Raw genomic sequence first — 18,068 nt, 5'->3', positions numbered from 1 at the left:
GATGGTGGCAGCACCCAGTCTGTCGTCTTAAGATTGTAAGGGACCCTTTAGAAAGGCATTTAGATCATGAAGACCCTGTGGTTATCACCTTTATGAGAATGAAATCAGTCACATCCTGCCTTTGTTTGTGTTACTTCAACTGAAGACAAACAGTGTGAATGCAGTCACTTTCTCTTTCGCCCTCTAATGATTCTATTTTAGAATAATGTTACAGTTTGAGATCTGAGTTTTTGGGCCTTCTCCTCACAGTCTTGATGAGGAAGTAAAGTAAAAGTCAGAATCAAGTCAAGTCAAGTCAAGTCAAGTTTCTGGTTGTGGATTAGATACAGCTCTGGGCACATTTATAAACCTTGAGAAACAGAAAGCTCAGACCAGGGCATTTGTAGAGTACAACAGTTCTCTTGAAAGGTCCCATATTGTGCAAAAATCACTTGATAAAGTATTTTAGTGAAATTTGTGGGTCTTTGGCTTTCCTCCCAGCCCACAAAATGTGATATTTAATGACCAAACCTGTACTTAGTAGTGCTTGTGAATTTAAAATCCTGACCTAAAACGAGCTGTTTGGATTTTGGGGGATTTGCAGACGTCAGCGATTCCCTTTTTTGACCAATTAGGAGCAAGTCTGACCTGATTGGTCCAATAGAGCAGATATCCCCCAACCTCCTACCTGCCCACTCCTCTCCCCACTGCTGGAGAGAGGAGTGTGGCTGATTTTGGCAGCAAACAGCCACACTCCTCTCTCCAGCAGTGCATCTCAGAAGAAGACAAGACTAAGTGGCTAGAGTTCATTTATCAAGGAAATGTGCCAGCTACACTCAGTAAAACTGTGCATGTGTGTGCTAGTTACTTCACCGCCGACTGCTTTCCAACTTTGGACAGTGCAACAGAGGGCTAGCAAACAGACTGGTCCTAAATCCTGGGGCATTACCAACCATCCCCCAACAAACCTCGGATCCTGGACATGTGAGTATTTTAAATGCTGTGTGCTGTGGAGCAGATGTAAGAGCTTTTCCTCAGTGTCCGCCTGTCTCTGTGTTAGCTACAGGATGCTAACTGTAGCTGCAGTTATCGCGGAAGAGCAGGGCAGTATCAGCGGTGAGTCATTTACATATGAAGGTCACGCCCACTAAATCAGACCGTTCTGAACAGAGGGGCTATGAGAGCCTGGAAACAATGCTGCTGTGCTTGATTTATTGGCTTTTTGGACCAAAACGTGTTACTACCATTTCATGAAGACATCAATGATCCATATTAAACTGCAGAAAAGGAGTGTAATATGGGACCTTTAAGTGTTTTTATTCACTACTGGACAGCAGTGAACAGGAAAACACAGTCTCTTTATGTCTGGTGCATCCTACATATGTGACATTACAAGAGGCCTTACTTTACATGTATGAAAAAGAAACGTCTACTTACAACATGTCTGAGCTGTGTTTCTTCAAACATGATTAGGCATAATTGAAGCATAGTTTTAACATCTGTACATAAAATGTGTTGGACAAAAAGTGTCAAGGTTTATCAAGGTAGAAGATGGCATATCCCACTCTTATTTGTGCAGGCCTATGTTATTGGCTTCCCCTGGAGGCTAAGTGGTACACCTAAAAACTGCTAACTCTGTGGTCATATTTTCATTTAAGATTACAGTATAACAATACATTAAACATTTTTTGTTTTTGCTCAAAGCCTTGTTTGTTTTCATAGAGGAATCCCTTTACATGACTTGTGTACAATCATCTCACTGGAGCTTTAAATTACAGTTTTGAAGAAAACTTTATGTTCAACTGAAAGATGAGGAGTGTTTGAGTGTATATTTTCCAACTATAACATGGTATACACTTAACTTAGACATTGTTACTGTGCTCAGTACTCCATGATATCCAGCAGAGTGTGCCAGAGTTAAGAGTAGGACTTCAAACGCTGCTCTGCTTTGTCACAGTTAGAGTGCGCTGTTTCTCTATTCATTAAAAGTCAGGTTAAGTCACAAATTGAGCCGTCTACCCATCAACTTTACTTCCAGCATCTATCTACCCTCTTGGTTGATTAGATATGTGTGTTGACCTATGATGAGTAATAACTTATAGTTTCTCTGTGGAACAGTCTACCTGTTGATATAAGAACAATTTAGAGGCCTAAATCTTACCCACCTTTCAGCAATGGCTTTTATTTCTGCTGGGCTTGACATCCTGATTTTTTTTAATCAACTTTCATTTATTTTTCTGTTTACTTTCTTTCTTCCTGTTTTCTCCTTTTTTTTCCCCTCCTTTTTATGATTATGCAGCAGTTGTTCGTATTGTTTTATGCTGGGTTGTTAATGTTTGTGAAGGTATACATGCAGAATTTTTTCTGAGCTTTATTTTGCTTGTGAAGGCCCATTTGTTTTAGCAATATCTAAATATATTGCTGAAATATCTTATTTTTTATTCTGCCTGCAGTGCGATGATTAGCTGATTTGTTCTGTGAAACTCAAAAAAAAAAAAAAAAAAAAGAAAGAAAGAAAAAACGTTGAAATAAAACCAAAACATTTTTTCTTTTTTAAGTTAAAGTCCCTGACAAACAGCAGCATTAATCCTCAGAATCCTCCCTGTTCCTGGATGAAACACAAGACCTCAGACCTCTGCACAAGATCAATGTCAGCTTTCCTTGCTGCAGCCTTTGAGTCTGGTGCTGAAGCTGCAAAATTGCAGGACATGAGAGGAGACATCAACAAACTTTAACAAATGGACTCTGTATTGTTTTGTCTGACTACTGTTTTAGTCATTGTTCATGTTTTTATATAAATGTCATGAAGTTTTATGATACTCTAAGTACATTAATCTCTCCATACTGATATGTTTCCCCTGAAAACATGAAGGACACAGGTGGAAGTTTGGAAAAGCATCAAAACACTGAATTCAATTTAAAAAAATAAAAAATAAAGAAAAATGTACTTTTGTGTTTTCTAAAAGTTGTATGTAGACATACAATTCCTCTGTGATTGATGGATGAACATAGACCCAAAACAAACAGAAATGATCATTACAACAGACGACGTTTGGTGCTGATGTCTGCTGTTAACTGTCAAAAGCCTTTGCCTTGAGGTGGAGAATCGAAACGGATGTTAGAAAGATGATCACTATTGTAGATGATGTAGCACTTGAAGCATACACAAGATTTAAGTTTGTTTTGATGTTATTCATGACTGTTGAGCCTAAAGGGGCTGAATCTTGGAGGCCCAGATCTCAGGCTGCAGTGGAGCCTCACTGCTCTCTTAATATTTGCGAAAGTATTCAAGCATCATTCAGGAAAAAAATGAATCATATGTTGCTTGCTATAAATAGCCCAGTTTAAGCCAGGATTTGAGTAGAAGAATGTTTCTTACAGGCTTGGTTGGATGTAGTATCCTTTATTTTTCAAGCTCTAATCAAGCTCTTTTAGCTGACAGAACCCTGACAGGAAACTGACCTGTGCATGTTTTTCTAATTTTAAGGCGCGACCTATGACTTTAATCCAATAAAAACCTTCTATCTGCTTCATTTCAAGCTCTTCCAAGGAAAAAAGAAAGTGGATTTTGACATTGTACATAAAGAAATTTGCTTCCAAGTAAGAATATACACCTGTTAATCTTTGAGTTACAAAACTGTGACTGCCTCTCATGCAGTGACAAAACACAGAGTCTGTCTGGTTCCACTGGCACGAGGAATTACTTCACACAGCCAGGCTCGAGGATCAGGGCGGATAGTCGTTGGCACAGCTATAACTCTGTAAGAAGCAGCACTGACTTTGGTCTTTTCCAGTCACTGAAAGCCAAAGACAACCTCATGATGTTGACAGGGACACAGGCCAACATGCGACTGCCCTGCCTCAGCGAGCAAGTGATGGCCTGAGCTCTTTTTGGCAAACACTACGTTCTTACTGGCCTGTGTTTTACATTTATACTTGTTCCTTTTTCATTCCTATCTTTGATTCCTTTCTTTTCTTTTTTGATATTTTAACAGCCCAAAACAGAATGAGTGCCACATTTATAACATTGATCCTCTTTCATATATCTTGGTGAGATGTGCCATCAAAATAAGTAACAAAACTGTCTGGGTATATCTGAAGAAGAGTCCTGACTGTGTTGTGGTGTGTGGGTGTGAACTATTCTCTGGATGAACCTTGACTAATCGTGCAGTATTTTTTGGATTTGTAGAAAACCCCTTCATTTATTAACATCAGATTCTGACTGATCCTGTTGACGTGTCTGCAGATCTAAAACATCTATGGAGTCACTCCTCTGTCCATCTCCTCGCTCTGCCCCCCTGTGTCTGGCCCGACTGCAAACATCCAGAGAATGCCTGACATAGCGTTTGGCTGGTCGGCACCACATACCTGTGGCGTGGCATGGCAGGGCTTTAGGGGAACTGTGGCGCATGTGCCACTCAGCAGCCCCGTCTAATGTCCAGTAAGTGGCTCCATGAACACTAATCCACTCAGTGATGAGAAGGCCTCAGTCTGCTGATGGCTCTGCTGCAGCGTGCCAAGGCTGTCTTCGCACACTCAGGCTCAGACAGAGCACAATGAGGAGAAACTCCAGGGTTCACGGAGAAGCACAGTTAGTGCAATAAAATCTTGTTTCCTTTGCAGGTATTTTACAGTGAGGAATCAGTTTGTTCCTGCTTTTCCTCGCTCTTATGAAATATTAAACTTCAAAAGAGGGCATGGTAGTGAATTTTCTCGCTCTTATATAAAGTAGAAGAAATATGAAAACAACAGGATGTCATTAAGAAAGATTTGCAACTGTTGGAGCTATTTTTTAAAGTTCACATAAGGATTTTTTGCTGGTTGTGAAACCAAGTGAAATAAAAATTGATGGCTAGCTATGACCTAAATCATCAAAGAAGCCAATAAGTGTGAAGAGTTACAACTTCTATGAAGCTGTAATTTATGCCTGAAATCACTGGCAGAGGTAGGTGCCAGACCACGTGAGGAGCTGTTTGCCACTGATCGCCTTTTTCACAAGTTCAGCGGCAAGAGTGATTTATGTCATTGATAGAAGAGAGCAAGATGAGATTTCTTCAGTGAGAGCCAAGCATGAAACGGGGTGAAGACAACCAGCAAGGACTGCCACAGAAGGCATTAAAATAACCACACACTGAAAGTTCCTCACAGGAGTTCTGACAGACCAAAGTCAGCTGCGTGTGATACTCTATGTGGTGACAATCAACTCTCAAAGTCCACTTTTTTAAACCCTGGCATGCCATTTCAACCCTTCTGATATATGGAACTTCTTATCAGGATTCCCATGTATCCCAACTCTGCCATTATATCAAGTAAAAGTCTGATGTCTTTTTTTATTTTTATTTTTTGTATATAATGACACATTTATTATTTCTAAAGAGAAGTTAACTTGAGTAAAGATAAATTGTCATGGAAATAAGATTCAAACAGCTGTTTTTAGACAATGATGCCAAGTTTTGCTGCCTGTCATTCAAAATAGTCCAATGGAGCATTAGAGAAGTCAGCATCACACCTTACAGCCAGCTTATCAGTATGTGTGCCATATGTTCTGTGTGTCACTTTTTGAGTTTATCTTTATTCTTTTTGCATTTTTAGTATCTCCTATTAGTTTTCTATCTTTTATAAGCAAATAAGTTGGATTATTGAGCTTAAATGAGCACATCTTTTAACAAGTGAATAGAATAGAATAGAATAGAATAGAATAGAATACAATAGAATACAATAGAATACAATACAATAGAACTTTATTGTCATTGTAACAAGTACAACAAAATTGAAGTCACTGCAGCAATCAAGAAAACCAAAGTAAGAAAGTGTATAGAAAGTGCAAAAAAGGTCCATAAGAAAATAGATGATGACAGCTTTTCCATCATTGTCCAGTTCAGCCAGTCTCCACCTCAGGGTCCGGGACTGAGCTTCTTCAGTCATGCTCCATCTCTGTCTCCTGGATCCTGTCTGCTCACAGCAGGTGAAGTTCTTCCAACATGGTGTTGGTGTCTGATGTCAGCTCCATTAGCCACGTCTGTGAATAGCATGATGCTACTCTGCCCTCTGGTATTCCCTCTGTTGCTGGGTTAGCACAGCTAGCTCGTCCATCTTATTTGAGATAGATCTTATGTTCCCAATAACGATGGATGGAAGGACAGGTCCATGTCATCACTTCTTAGCTCACACCTGAGAACCAGCACGTCGTCCTCACCTCCTCCTCCTCACCTTGTGGGAAGACATCAGGCCTTGCACCAGTTAGCATTGACATGCTACAGGCAGCTAACAGCTGAGTTCACATGTAAACAATGCAGCCATGGTTACATGAAGGATCTCCAGACAAACACAGGAGAAAAAGTAGTAAAAATATCGCTGAAGCCACAAAAAGTTTGGTGTCCATGACCAACATATGAGCCATACAAAGTAATGATCCAATCCAAATACAAAGATTAAGAAAAAGAGACTAAAAACTACAAGAAACAGTCAAAGAAGAGAGAGCTGCTGCAAAAGGCAGCCACAGCTAACAAGGCGGTACCTAGCAACAAGAGGTAACACACTTCAACTTTAATTCACTTAAGTTTGAACAATTTTGAAAATTTTTTGTTCCTTTTGTGCTTTTTTAGCCTTAACTGTCTCCTTTAACTTTTTAAAGGCTGTCTGTCTTGTCCCAAAAGAAGTTTTGACAGTTAAAAAAATCCACTGCAAATAAAAACTACAACAAAAAAAATGTTATTATTGCACCACTCACCTGAAATGAGAATTAGGACCAATCCCTACCAGGTTAACCTGTCTTCACATGCGCTTTGGCATGAACGTCAGTATACCTGATACCCATACATACACATGCTTGCAAACTCACATGCACACTCATCTGTCGTCCACCCTTCAGTCCATCTATTCAGCATTATAACTTGGGCTGTTTTTGTAACAAAACAAGGCCTAATCCTAAATTCAGGGAGCTGTGAATGTGCCTCAACAAATGGCAGACAAATGAGAAGGATTAGCGAGGGCCTGTGAAAGAGTGAAAGGTTTGCCATTGATCTACGGTGGTCCTGTTCTCTTTCAGGGCCACTCGGTTTGAAAACCCCACTGAGTAAGAGCATACAGGGCCACTCCAGAGCCCCCTAGGCCACCGAGAGACACACAACAGCCACAATTAGTCTCAGGAGCTGTAATGGCAATTCAATAAGCGCTTTAAAATTGTGCCTTAGTCCGTCTGCCACCCCGCAACCCCTCCCATCCCTCCCATTTTCGACTACATACATAAGATTGGTATTATGAGTGGCGAGGGGCTCTTTTTTTCTTTCCCACCCACCACAGTTCTTTTCAGTCACTGTGAGAGAAAATGACCACACAGGGTTTCAAAGGTTCCAGAGGCTGTGGTTTGTTGTCGCTGAAGCAGCATGACTTGTGCCCCTGTAGATTTTGGCTGAGGCCCTCAAAATGGGCTTCCATTATTACTTTTTTCTGTCACTCAGCTGCAAATTAATTTTGAAGTAAGTCAAAGTAACCATCTCTTTAGACACTACTTCGCTGGGTCATGCAGAATAACTTCTGCTGAGTTATTTTTTTCATGGATGCGAAGGTAGACTGCATTTTGTGTCTTTTAAAAACTTCCATTCCTTTCAAAATGTGATGAGACCTTTGCGAGAAATATAAAACATAATATTGTCTTTTATGCAGCCTAGCAGGTGTGATCATAGATCAACTTTAGTACAAACAGGATTGCATGACTCACTCAGTCCTCTGCTTGCACTGATCAGATCAAACACATCTTGAACACCTGCGCTTCTGACATCAACACATCACAGCAGAGCAGGAGCAGAGGCAGAGGATGTCTTCTGGACGGCTGTCGTTTCCACTCTCCTGTGCTCTCTTTGGGACATTCCTCCTTGATTTTGCACAGTGTTTAGGTTTTTCCTTTTGCTTCGTGATCAAAGGCCAGGGCTTTTGATCAGGACATCCAAAGCCTCCCTCTTGTTTTGCTGGCGAGCACACTGACAGGACAGTGGTGGAGCAATGATAATTACAGCTCCCATTTGGTGTCCTAGAGCTGGCACCAACAGCCAGTCGCACCCTCAGGCCAAGAAGAAAGGAGAGATTTTTTTGGACGTTTAAAAAGAGGAGAGCGGAGAGGTGGAGGAGAGAAGATGGAGGACATGCTGACAAAGAAGCGAGTCAATCGGGGGAGCAGGCAGAAAATGGGATTACTTTGTGCTCTGCATGTTTTAGTGTGTCTGTGCCAGCTGAGGGTTAGGTGATGATCATACGTTCAGAGACACCTGTGAAACTATAATTCACTGTGTTTGCTCAGCTATGCAGTATTTCTTTTCTTATTTTTTAGTCTTCACAAAGAAAACAAATCTGGAATTTGTAATTAAGCTTGCATGCTAAAGTAAGCTAACACCAGCTGGTTATAAAGCTTAAGTGGCATGGTATATGGACACAGTTTTTGAGAATCACAGAAAAGACCCTGATGTAATTGTGGAGGTGGCTTTGTTGAAAGGGACTGTTGGTGCCTCAATGGTACAATGACTAAACTGGATTATTTAGGCAGATTGTTCACTGATACACTATCCTTCCCTCCTCACTGCTGAAAGTCTTTTAATCAAAATATCTCCATATCTTTAGAAATGCTTGGATTACAGACATGCAACTGGTGCTAGCAGGTAAGGACAGTTCACTTTCCATCTCCTAAAGGCTCAAAATATTTCTCTTCATTCATAGTCGACTGATTTAGATGCTAAGATTAGCATAACTTCTCTAACTACAGGCATCATAAATTCAAGACTACGTTGTACCCTTTGAAGCTAAATATGGTTTGGACATATTTTTTTTATCATAGCTGTAAAATAGTTCAAAATGCCCCACATCTGATGAGTTCTTTAGTCCCTTTTTCCAGTAGTGCATAGACTTGATTTCATTTATTTTTTTCATCAAGTAAATGATTTTGCACATGGTATGAAAATATGATAAACACAAAAACGAAATTGATTTTCTTTGGAGTTAAGTGAAACAAAACACTGTAAATGTGTTTGGCCTTGACAGAGAGCATTAATGGAATTTTTGGGGTTGGGCAAAAACTTGAGGAGCTCAGGTATTCAGAAGCCATTTAGCATTTGTGTGGTATATCTGATGCTTTGTTTTGTGGGGCTACGTCACGTTACGGTGATAACTATCCAGTCAAGGTAAACTTATTACCAGTGCAATCACAACAGGTCAAGGGTATTACATCAGTTACACAAACCCCAATAACAGGCCATCAACTGAATTGCTATCATATTGGGTGGTTGAAAGATTTTGAGTCCAAAAAATTGCAAAAGTTTGTTATTTGAACAAAAAGAATAACATGCTGAATAAAACTGATATAGAGTTTGTACCGAGCTTAGAAAGCCAGCGCCACTGGCATAATGCTAAAGGGCCACCACCTTCTCTTTGCAAACTCTCATTTATTTCCCTATCTCCTTGTAGTTTAACTTGGTAATTGTTGGCTCTTATCTTATGCTTGATGTTATCTTTTTTCAGGTTTTGTAATTGGATGTTTTTTTTTCACATAGCTTAAACAAAAGTCATGTCATAATTCTGCTCGCAAAGCTAGGACAACTTTTCTAGTCTCAGTCTTAAATTCTCAAGTTAGTTGGCAAGTTGGTGTGACTCTGTCTGCAGTCATGGTAACCAATTTGAATCTAAATCTGGTCAAATAAAGGTATTTACACAATTTCAAACTTTCTCTTAAATAACCTAACAGTAATTTATATTTGAATACAACACCAGCAACAGGAAAACAATTAAAATAGTCTTTGCTTTTCAAGATACCACAATCCCACAAAGTGCACAGATGAGCACAATGATATTTGCATGGCAACAGACCAGACTCCCCCATACTGCTATTTGTGTACCACCCCCAGACCTTCGGAGCTGAACTACAGTGTGACTTCACGCCATTCTGACCAGACATGTACCCCGTCACAGTAATCTCACATTATGACAGGCTGAAAGCTTGGCCTTTATTCACCCCAAACAGACACTATTCATCCTCTCCTCTCCTTTCTGCTCACTGAAAAGACCGAGTAGGCCTCCTGTGTCACTGGAGGGCTCGTCTGTGTGTAAATGACCTCGATGCTCAGTCGCATAGTTCATAACCACAGACCTTTCAGCAGACTCAGGGAGGTCCTCCACATCAACGCCTCGCCTACTGTGAGTTTTGTCATGATTATGATGACGACGGGGATTATGCTGGGGAGCTTGGATGGAGATGTTACCAGCACTGAACAATCAGTGTCACCAATGGGAAAAGTTTTTTTTTTTTTTGTCAATGCTGTCCTCACATTTGCACTTGTAGCTTTAAAAAAGACTTGCAAGCATGAGCGAAGGAGCTATGACTCATGATTTATGCACATTTTTTATTGAAGTTTACCAAACTCAGCATGGACCAAGGCACTCAAATAACTTTCCTGAAATGAATCTAAAGACTGTTTGTTCCAAGACGTTGGCCGTACACACAACCTACTGTTACTGGCCTATAGCTACGAGTTGTTTATGATAAATTGATCACAAATGTATCAGTGTAGTACCAGAAGTTATAACACAAAATGCGCTGAATATGGAATGGAATATACTTGTTCCCTTCTTTTTTTAAACAGTATGACTACAGTTTAACACAAAAAAGCCAACAATTACAATATTTATCAACTTCAAACAGTTAAAGAGTACAAAATGTTTTAAATATATTAATTGTTCTATTAGCAACAGCCTTATTGTTGAGAAAATGTTAGCAAGACTTCATAAAGAGACAGTAACTGTTTTCTAAGTGTGTAAAAGTAAGTTAAGTTGCTAGTAAAGACATGTGGTGTACCTACAGCTGCTATAATGTATTAACTCGAAATGTTATATTCTTCCACAAATGAACCACAGACCAGGGATCAGGGACTTGGTGTGACTCTTTTTCGTCCTGATGCTGATTCCCGGTCTCTTTGCTGTAAGATCTTTGATGATAGAAGCAGTCAGAAGCATGCACAATGATATAAAAAGTCACTTCAGAAAATGTAGCTTGTTATCCCAGTAGTTAGCTTAGTTTCTGATGCACTTTCGCCAGGTGCAGACATATAAAGAAACACATATACTTGTCAATGTGGGCATTTAGGAGAGACTTTCCTTGTATCTGTGCAGTACAGGTCCTAAGATCAGTGTCTTTAGACCAGCAGAGTCTTTATAGTTATCCCAAGATACAATCCAGATATCAAAGTTGGTGCGTTTCAAGATTTGCCTTGTATTTCAGTCAATAGTGATACCTGTTTTTTGACAAACATATATATACTGTACCAGATGATTCCCTTATTGTGTTATTGTTTTGTTTAGTCTTTGCATCTACAATATAAAAGGTTAGGGTAATGAACCACTGAAGCACATTTTGCTCAGTCCAAGCCTTGCTGGCCTTTTCCAGTCCTTGTACAGTCACCCAAAGTAAAACAACATCTGCTTCATGCGCAGTTGAGACACACAGACAGATACTGTAGCCAGACAGATGTCTGATGATATACTTCCACTGTCATTAGAAAACAAAGAAAATAACTTAAAGTACATATTATTCTATTTCTACAAATGTTACAAACCTTGACAAATGTACATGTTTTGACAGGAGAGTGGAAGAATAAAAGTAAAGGTCATTGTCACTTGTATGAAGAGTCAGGGGAGCCAGCTGGTTGCTGGTTAAGTGTTCAGATTTGGGCAGCTAGGAGGGCAGCATGGGCAGGAAATGAGTAGACGGATGCCTTCGCCGAGCCTTGTGACCTCGCCGTGGCTTGCCCCGTCCATTCAGTGAAACAAACATCTGCCTGCCGCCATGTTTCCAGCGCAGAGAGGCATATGTGTTGTAGCCATTCTCCTCGATGCGTTCCTTGAACTTGCAGCTTGGGTTGTACTTCACCTGCGGGGAACGGAGGAAGACAGAAAGGTTAAGGAGGCTATAACAGACGAGTGTTTAACTAATGTCTGACTTCTATTCCTGCTGTGCTATGCCAGGCAAGCTTCCAAGAGGAGTACAAAGGTTAATGTCTGCTGTTGCTGTAAAGGATTTTCCAGGTGTTAGTCTAGAAGTAAAGAGTATATTCAACAACATGGCAAAATAACATTTTCTCCAGAGGTTTGAGGTATGTGCCTCTGAAACATATTTCTGTCTGTGGAATCTGGTTTGTTCTGCATGGTATTGAATTTTTTCTAATTAAAAACCGGAAACCAGCATGTCCTTCCAGTAACAACTTTGTGGTTACCCAAACAATCCACAGGCCTCAAAGTTAAGTTTTCATTGGGACCAGTCTCTGAAAACTGATCACAGTGAGGTCTGTGAAATATCTTGAGTAACTAGGGCTTTTTTACTGAAATGTTGCAGCCAAGGTCAACACAAACAGAGCTTAAAACCATAAATGACCTTGTTATACCACATGAAATACGCATTCATTAGACAATAGCACGAGAGAAATAATATTCAACATAACTTGTGTGTAGGGATGGGTACCGAATTAGGTACTTTTAGAGATATTGACCGAATTCTGTCAAAAGTTTCTAAAGTACCTAGGTATCTAAACGCATCCTTGTGACTGTGAGGGAGTGGAAGAGTAGGCGATTTTCCATGCTGGACATGAACACAGCATTGCAAGGTTATATATTGAAGATTAAATATGTTAAATTGAAAAATAAGTATATTCTATTATTTAAAAAATGATATTTTTTACCACATAAACACAAAAAAGTACCAACTACTGGTATGAGTACCGTACCGATTGCCAGGTACCAGGCATCAGTACTGTATCATTTTAAATATGAAAGGTACCCATCTTTACTTGTGTGTTTGTTTCACAAGACACAAGGCTGCATCCCAAGTGCCAAAGATCAACACAACATGTTGATAGCCAGTTTCACCAACTTTTGTACCACTGTACTACAGGTGCTCTTTCCATATTAAGCCCTGGTTGTCTCAGTTGTCTTATCCACAATAATTTAGTCATAATCAGGGTCCAAACCATACACCCCCCCCCCCCCCCCCCCCCCCCCCCCCCCCCCCCAAAAAAAAAAAAAAAAAAAAAAAACTTGGTTGAGGATTTTAGAAGTTACGGTATACAAGATTTTGCTTTCAAAATCAGCTTGCACTGGGGTAAGTTGCAGTAAACACAGGTACTTTAGTTTAGTTTCAAATGCCACAGGTGTTTTGTGATAAATGTGACTGAACTTTTGGCTTTCAACCAACAGAAATAATATGATATAATATAATATAATATAATATAATATAATATAATATAATATAATTTAATATAATGTAATATAATACATAGTGGCTACTGTCAGTGTCAAGTCTCATGGTAGTTATTGAGCTAAACATGCCATAGCTGTTGTTTGTTTCAGGCTGTAAACATGTTTATTTCTGCCATAAAATCAAGCATTTGAAGGCAGTTCCAAGTGTACACTTGAGGAACTGCAGTTCTTTGCACTTTGGTATAAGCTTCACTTTTCAACAGTGGAGGCCTGGTCGCCTGGTCCTCCCAGCCCAGCATGGCTCCAGATCACTAGCCAGACTCTTGTCCTCTGTTGTGCCCAAATGGTGGAATGAACTACCTAACTCTATACGATCCACAGAGTCCCTTTCTACTTTTAAGAGATGTCTGAAAACTCATCTGTTCAGGGAACACTTAATCTGACCCTTCTCTTTACCCTCAGGGGTAGAATGAGTCAGTAGGTCTAAGACTCAGCTCTCGTTTTTTTTTAGCACTACTACTGAATGTTGTTGAAGTTTAAAGTATACTGTTTCAGCAATATATCGTGGTTTGCTGGCTTGTTGATTATTGTACACCATCTGCCGATAAACTTTAAAGAGGATGGCATGTAATCAGATATTATTTTTTTATTATACAGTCCAAGTATGTTGACACGCACATGAAGTAGTCTCTCTCTTTGTCGTCTGTAATTGCACCTCTGCCTCCTTCTGGCCAGAATGACTGCAGCCATTTGTGCATGACGCTGTGCCAGTTTGCACCTGCCTTTCAAATATGCTAAATAAAGATGCAAAAACACAGACCACAATCAAGCTCAGGTTTGATAAATCACATACTGAGTGCTTAATATAAATATATATCAATATTAAGTGCATGTTGTGATAATCTGCATATATTCTGCATTCATGAAATGGATTACGTGTGCTATTTTGCTCATTAGACAGACGCAATCCTATGCGGGCTATTAACTTTGCTTGATTTTTTTCATACATTCAAGCCTTTAGTGGATCAGGCCCTATGTGTGTCAATCTCTATGCTACTGCAGATCTGCTTCTTTGTATTCTATTCATTTATCCCCATGTCTTTTTTTTTCAGCACAAGTGAAAAAAACATGTTGCTTTGATAGCATGTGAAACTCAAAGCAAACAACCTGATAAATCTACACATTTTGAAAAGTCTCTGTGGTATTGCACTTTTCATACCAGCACCCATTGCTCGTTCAGTAAGATGACTTAAATTGTTAAAGTGAAACCAATTTGTGTGAATACACTCTACTTTAATCAGAGCAGTATGAATTAATTATGTTCCAAAAATGTATGATCTCAGTTCTTAGTTAAGACATGAGTCCCATTTGTAGGTATATTAATCTGTGAAGTTAAACAACTCAAAGCTTCTTATTGCTAAGTCAGAGTCCCGAGAGGTATCATAGCCACAAAAGGTTCCTCCACATTCCCTTTCCCAGATCTGCATCTAGCAGCTCTAATGAGGCCCTGATAACATCAGAAAGCACAAGCCTGGCATGTCTCACTGTTTTTTGTCACTATGGGATTTAAGTGATGGCTCAGGTCTTCAGGTTTGTTTACTGTTTTGGCTTGTTGAGGGCACTTGCATTATCACTGCTGCTGACTGATTGCTTGCTCCTGATTCTTCATTTTTCAAGATATAAATACCTGAGCTAGACACCACACACCTTAGGGCTGGATGTTCAGCTGATTTGAACAAAGACAGGCGATTGCTTTTAAAAGCCTGCTGTCAGAATCAACAACAGGCAGATGGCACGCAAATACTTTGAGGAGCCCAGCTGGCTCTTTGTCGTCCCCGGTTGGGTTTCTTTCCCCAGCTATCTATTTTGACAGTTGAACAAGCCAACCCAAGCTGAGAGTATTGTCAACTATGGCCCAGCCTGGTGTACAACCATGATTGATTGTGACACTTTGACCTTGTCTGGACTTTCCAGGAGATTTCCAGAGTCTAGCTTGTTTAGAGAGGTGCTCATTTGGGAACCCTATACATCTATACCTCCCCTACCCTCACCTCACTCTCCCCTTCTCTTTCCTTCCCTTCCCTTCTCATCCACCTTGACTTCAAGATACAATGTTACCAGCTTGTATACGCACCGATCCAAAGAGCGTGCCTTTCTTGGACATAGCTAAGTACAGCCCGGTGCTGACAGATTTGATGGCGACAACTCCCACACTGACAGATCGGATTTCCATCAGGCCTGAAAAATAAAAGAGAGAACAGGAGTCTGGGTTAGAAACATCCAGCATCAGGGAGTTTCCCCATCAAAAGAGTCTATCATTTGCGATTAGGATACCAGACAGGCACACACTCTGGGGAGACAGAAAAAAAAATACACAGACGGACAGAACATGCACAATGACCTGGAAGAGCTCACTTTATGAGGAGAGCTGGGTGGCTAGGTGAGCAGCAGGTCAAAGAAAATGTGACCATTTACTCAAAGAATCTTTATTATAAAAGTGTGCATCCTTGTGATAGACCACATCCTAGACTACATAAGACCTCAACATAAACATTCGTACCCGGTGTTACTATTCCTTAATGCTTGCATGTATTTAAACCTCCAGACTCCAGATGTGGCACTCAATCCTGATAATGCCTAGTGTTGTTGTTTACTGAGAGACATGAAAACCTGTGTCTGCTGGCCTCTTAAACAGCCTCTCCGACACACTTCACCCCATGAAAAAGCTGGCAAGCTTGTGGGCTAATTGTTTCCTCTGGGCAGTGATTGCAAACAAGTCCCATGTGGCTCTCTCTTGATCTGGTTTTTGTCTGCATACAAAAATAAAAGGCCTGCACCCATTGTCATGGCTCCGATAGGGAGATGTTTTGGAGATGACCCGAGGGCATACCGCAGGGTGCTGAATAGCTGCTAATTACTGAAGATGAAGCTGTCTTTGGATGGCATTTTTTCTGGCTTTATTTCCCCACTTACACCTTCAAAAGCACCCTGATGGGGCCTGTTATCAGATCAGGGCACGGAATCCTCTTTTTACACCCCTGGAAACCAAGTCTGTGCAGGGAAAACATGAAGTGTTGTTGCTCAAAGGCAAGGCCCTGTTGGATGTTTGTCAGAAATGACTGTTGGCCTTGGACACAAGCTGTAAACATTGCACAAGATCAAGGTGCTGAAGGACAGGGCTACCCAAAGCTGTTAGGATGTAGAGTCATAAAAGTGGCAGCGGGCACCTGACCACCAAACAGACCATCACCTGCTGCATCCAAACAACCGGAAGTCCTGCACAAGGCACTGACTGAGTTTCTGAGCAGTCTTAAAACCATCCAGCACTGAAAAATAAACCTTCACAGCAGGGGCTTCACAGGTGCTGCAGGTTTCTTTAACCTATTTATTTGTGCAAATAGTTTGTTTTGGAGAGAACAGTAAAGCTGAACTTGGCACAAAGGCCAGTTAATATGTTTATTTATGAAATAAAGACTCAAGATTTCTTTTTGACTCTGCTTAAAAGACTTGGTTCACATTTTTAAAGTCTGTCTTAGCACACCAGTTTGCTTTTGGAAAAACAACATTTGATTTGTTTTGTGTGTTCTTGGATTTGCAGAATAAGAGCCGCCGTCCCTGCCTTCCAAGACCAACAATTACTGTTGAAGAATAAGAAAGGGATCATTTATAGATTGAAAGACTGACAGGGTTAGTTGAACCCAACAACCCAGTCACTGAACATTACCTCACCTATTACATGGCTGCTTGTGTCAAATAATAAAGGATAAGTCACTGTATGAGTTTATTTGGAAATTTTATATTCGTTTGAAAAATATTACTTTGCACTCAGTTTAAATAGTTCAGTGACTGTCAACTCTGGAGCCGACTCTTATTACTCAAACTTAACATTACTTTCTCTGCCTCGTCGCTGTGAGACTCTGAGACATTTTCTTTTTTATCCTTCCTTAATCCTGCAGTATTCCACATTGTTCTCTGTTAAGTGTTTACATCCTGCATCATCTTTAGTTTAGTAGATTTCTACGTCCTAGTCAACAGTTTTCATGTCTTTAACCTCCTTCCTTTTATTCTGGCTTTACTCCTTTAATTGAGAAACCGGTCGCAGAACTGGAATGGGGTCCAGACAAAGAATTGCTGCTGACAGAGTCGACTCTAACACGTTATTCAGCTAATTTTACGAAGATATGGCCCAGGATATGGCAGGTGTACAATTTTTCCATTTACCATTTACAAATGTTTTTGAGGCTTTACTTTGTCTTCAGAAAGACAATTTTCACAGATATGCCACATTCATGTTCCCCCCACCTGCACTCCAGAGCACTGATCAGCTGACCAGATCATCTTGCCTTCAAAATTGACCAAAAAAAGGGGTTAAATTAAAAAAGCGAGTGATTTTTGACAGCAATGATGAGATGCACTTCACCATGGTTATATAATGGATATTCAAAGCATTCCTTCCCACCCACTAAAGAATATGTGAATGTGACACCCAAGAGTAATGTAATAACAAACGGGATTTCTGGTGACAAAGTACAGTGCTGAAAATGTCATAATACCGTGTAAAATTATACCAATGTCAAGCTATTGTTTCAAAAAAGCTCAAAAAATGAGATTCTTCTCCTTTGATAAAGGAAAACAGATCTTATTTTCTGACACAAAAGAATGGGGCAAACCGACTACCTGTTCTCCCAGGGCAGCTGTTAATATCATTAGACCACTGTTTCTGGTTTCAAAGAACACATCTGAAGGGCTCTAAAACTTAAAAACACACATCTGCTGCCCCCATCTCCCTAAGCACGCAACTACCTTAGACCTTGTTTTCAGTTCTGAACAACAGCGGCCGTGCTTACCCAGTGAGGTCA

General features: G+C 40.2%; 1 protein-coding gene across 1 annotated transcript in view; it reads right to left on the bottom strand.

Moving 5' to 3' along the window:
• Positions 1 to 10,359: 10,359 nt before the first annotated feature.
• fgf22 (fibroblast growth factor 22) overlaps positions 10,360 to 18,068 on the bottom strand; it is a 33,737-nt gene continuing 26,028 nt past the window's right edge. The window contains exons 2-3 of the mRNA XM_074668026.1: positions 15,344 to 15,447; positions 10,360 to 11,887 (exon numbers count right to left, since the gene is read on the bottom strand). Of these exons, the coding sequence (XP_074524127.1) occupies positions 11,693 to 11,887; positions 15,344 to 15,447 (299 nt within the window). The 3' untranslated portion in view covers positions 10,360 to 11,692. The remainder of the gene's footprint in view (positions 11,888 to 15,343; positions 15,448 to 18,068) is intronic.

This window comes from Halichoeres trimaculatus, unplaced genomic scaffold (genome assembly GCF_033239565.1).
Source record: "Halichoeres trimaculatus isolate MK-OKI-2021-1 unplaced genomic scaffold, fHalTri1.1 fHalTri1_scaffold_4, whole genome shotgun sequence".
NCBI classification, from domain to species: Eukaryota; Metazoa; Chordata; class Actinopteri; order Labriformes; family Labridae; genus Halichoeres; species Halichoeres trimaculatus.
Note: the sequence above shows the minus strand (reverse complement) of the source record. Positions and strands in the feature narration are given on the sequence as shown.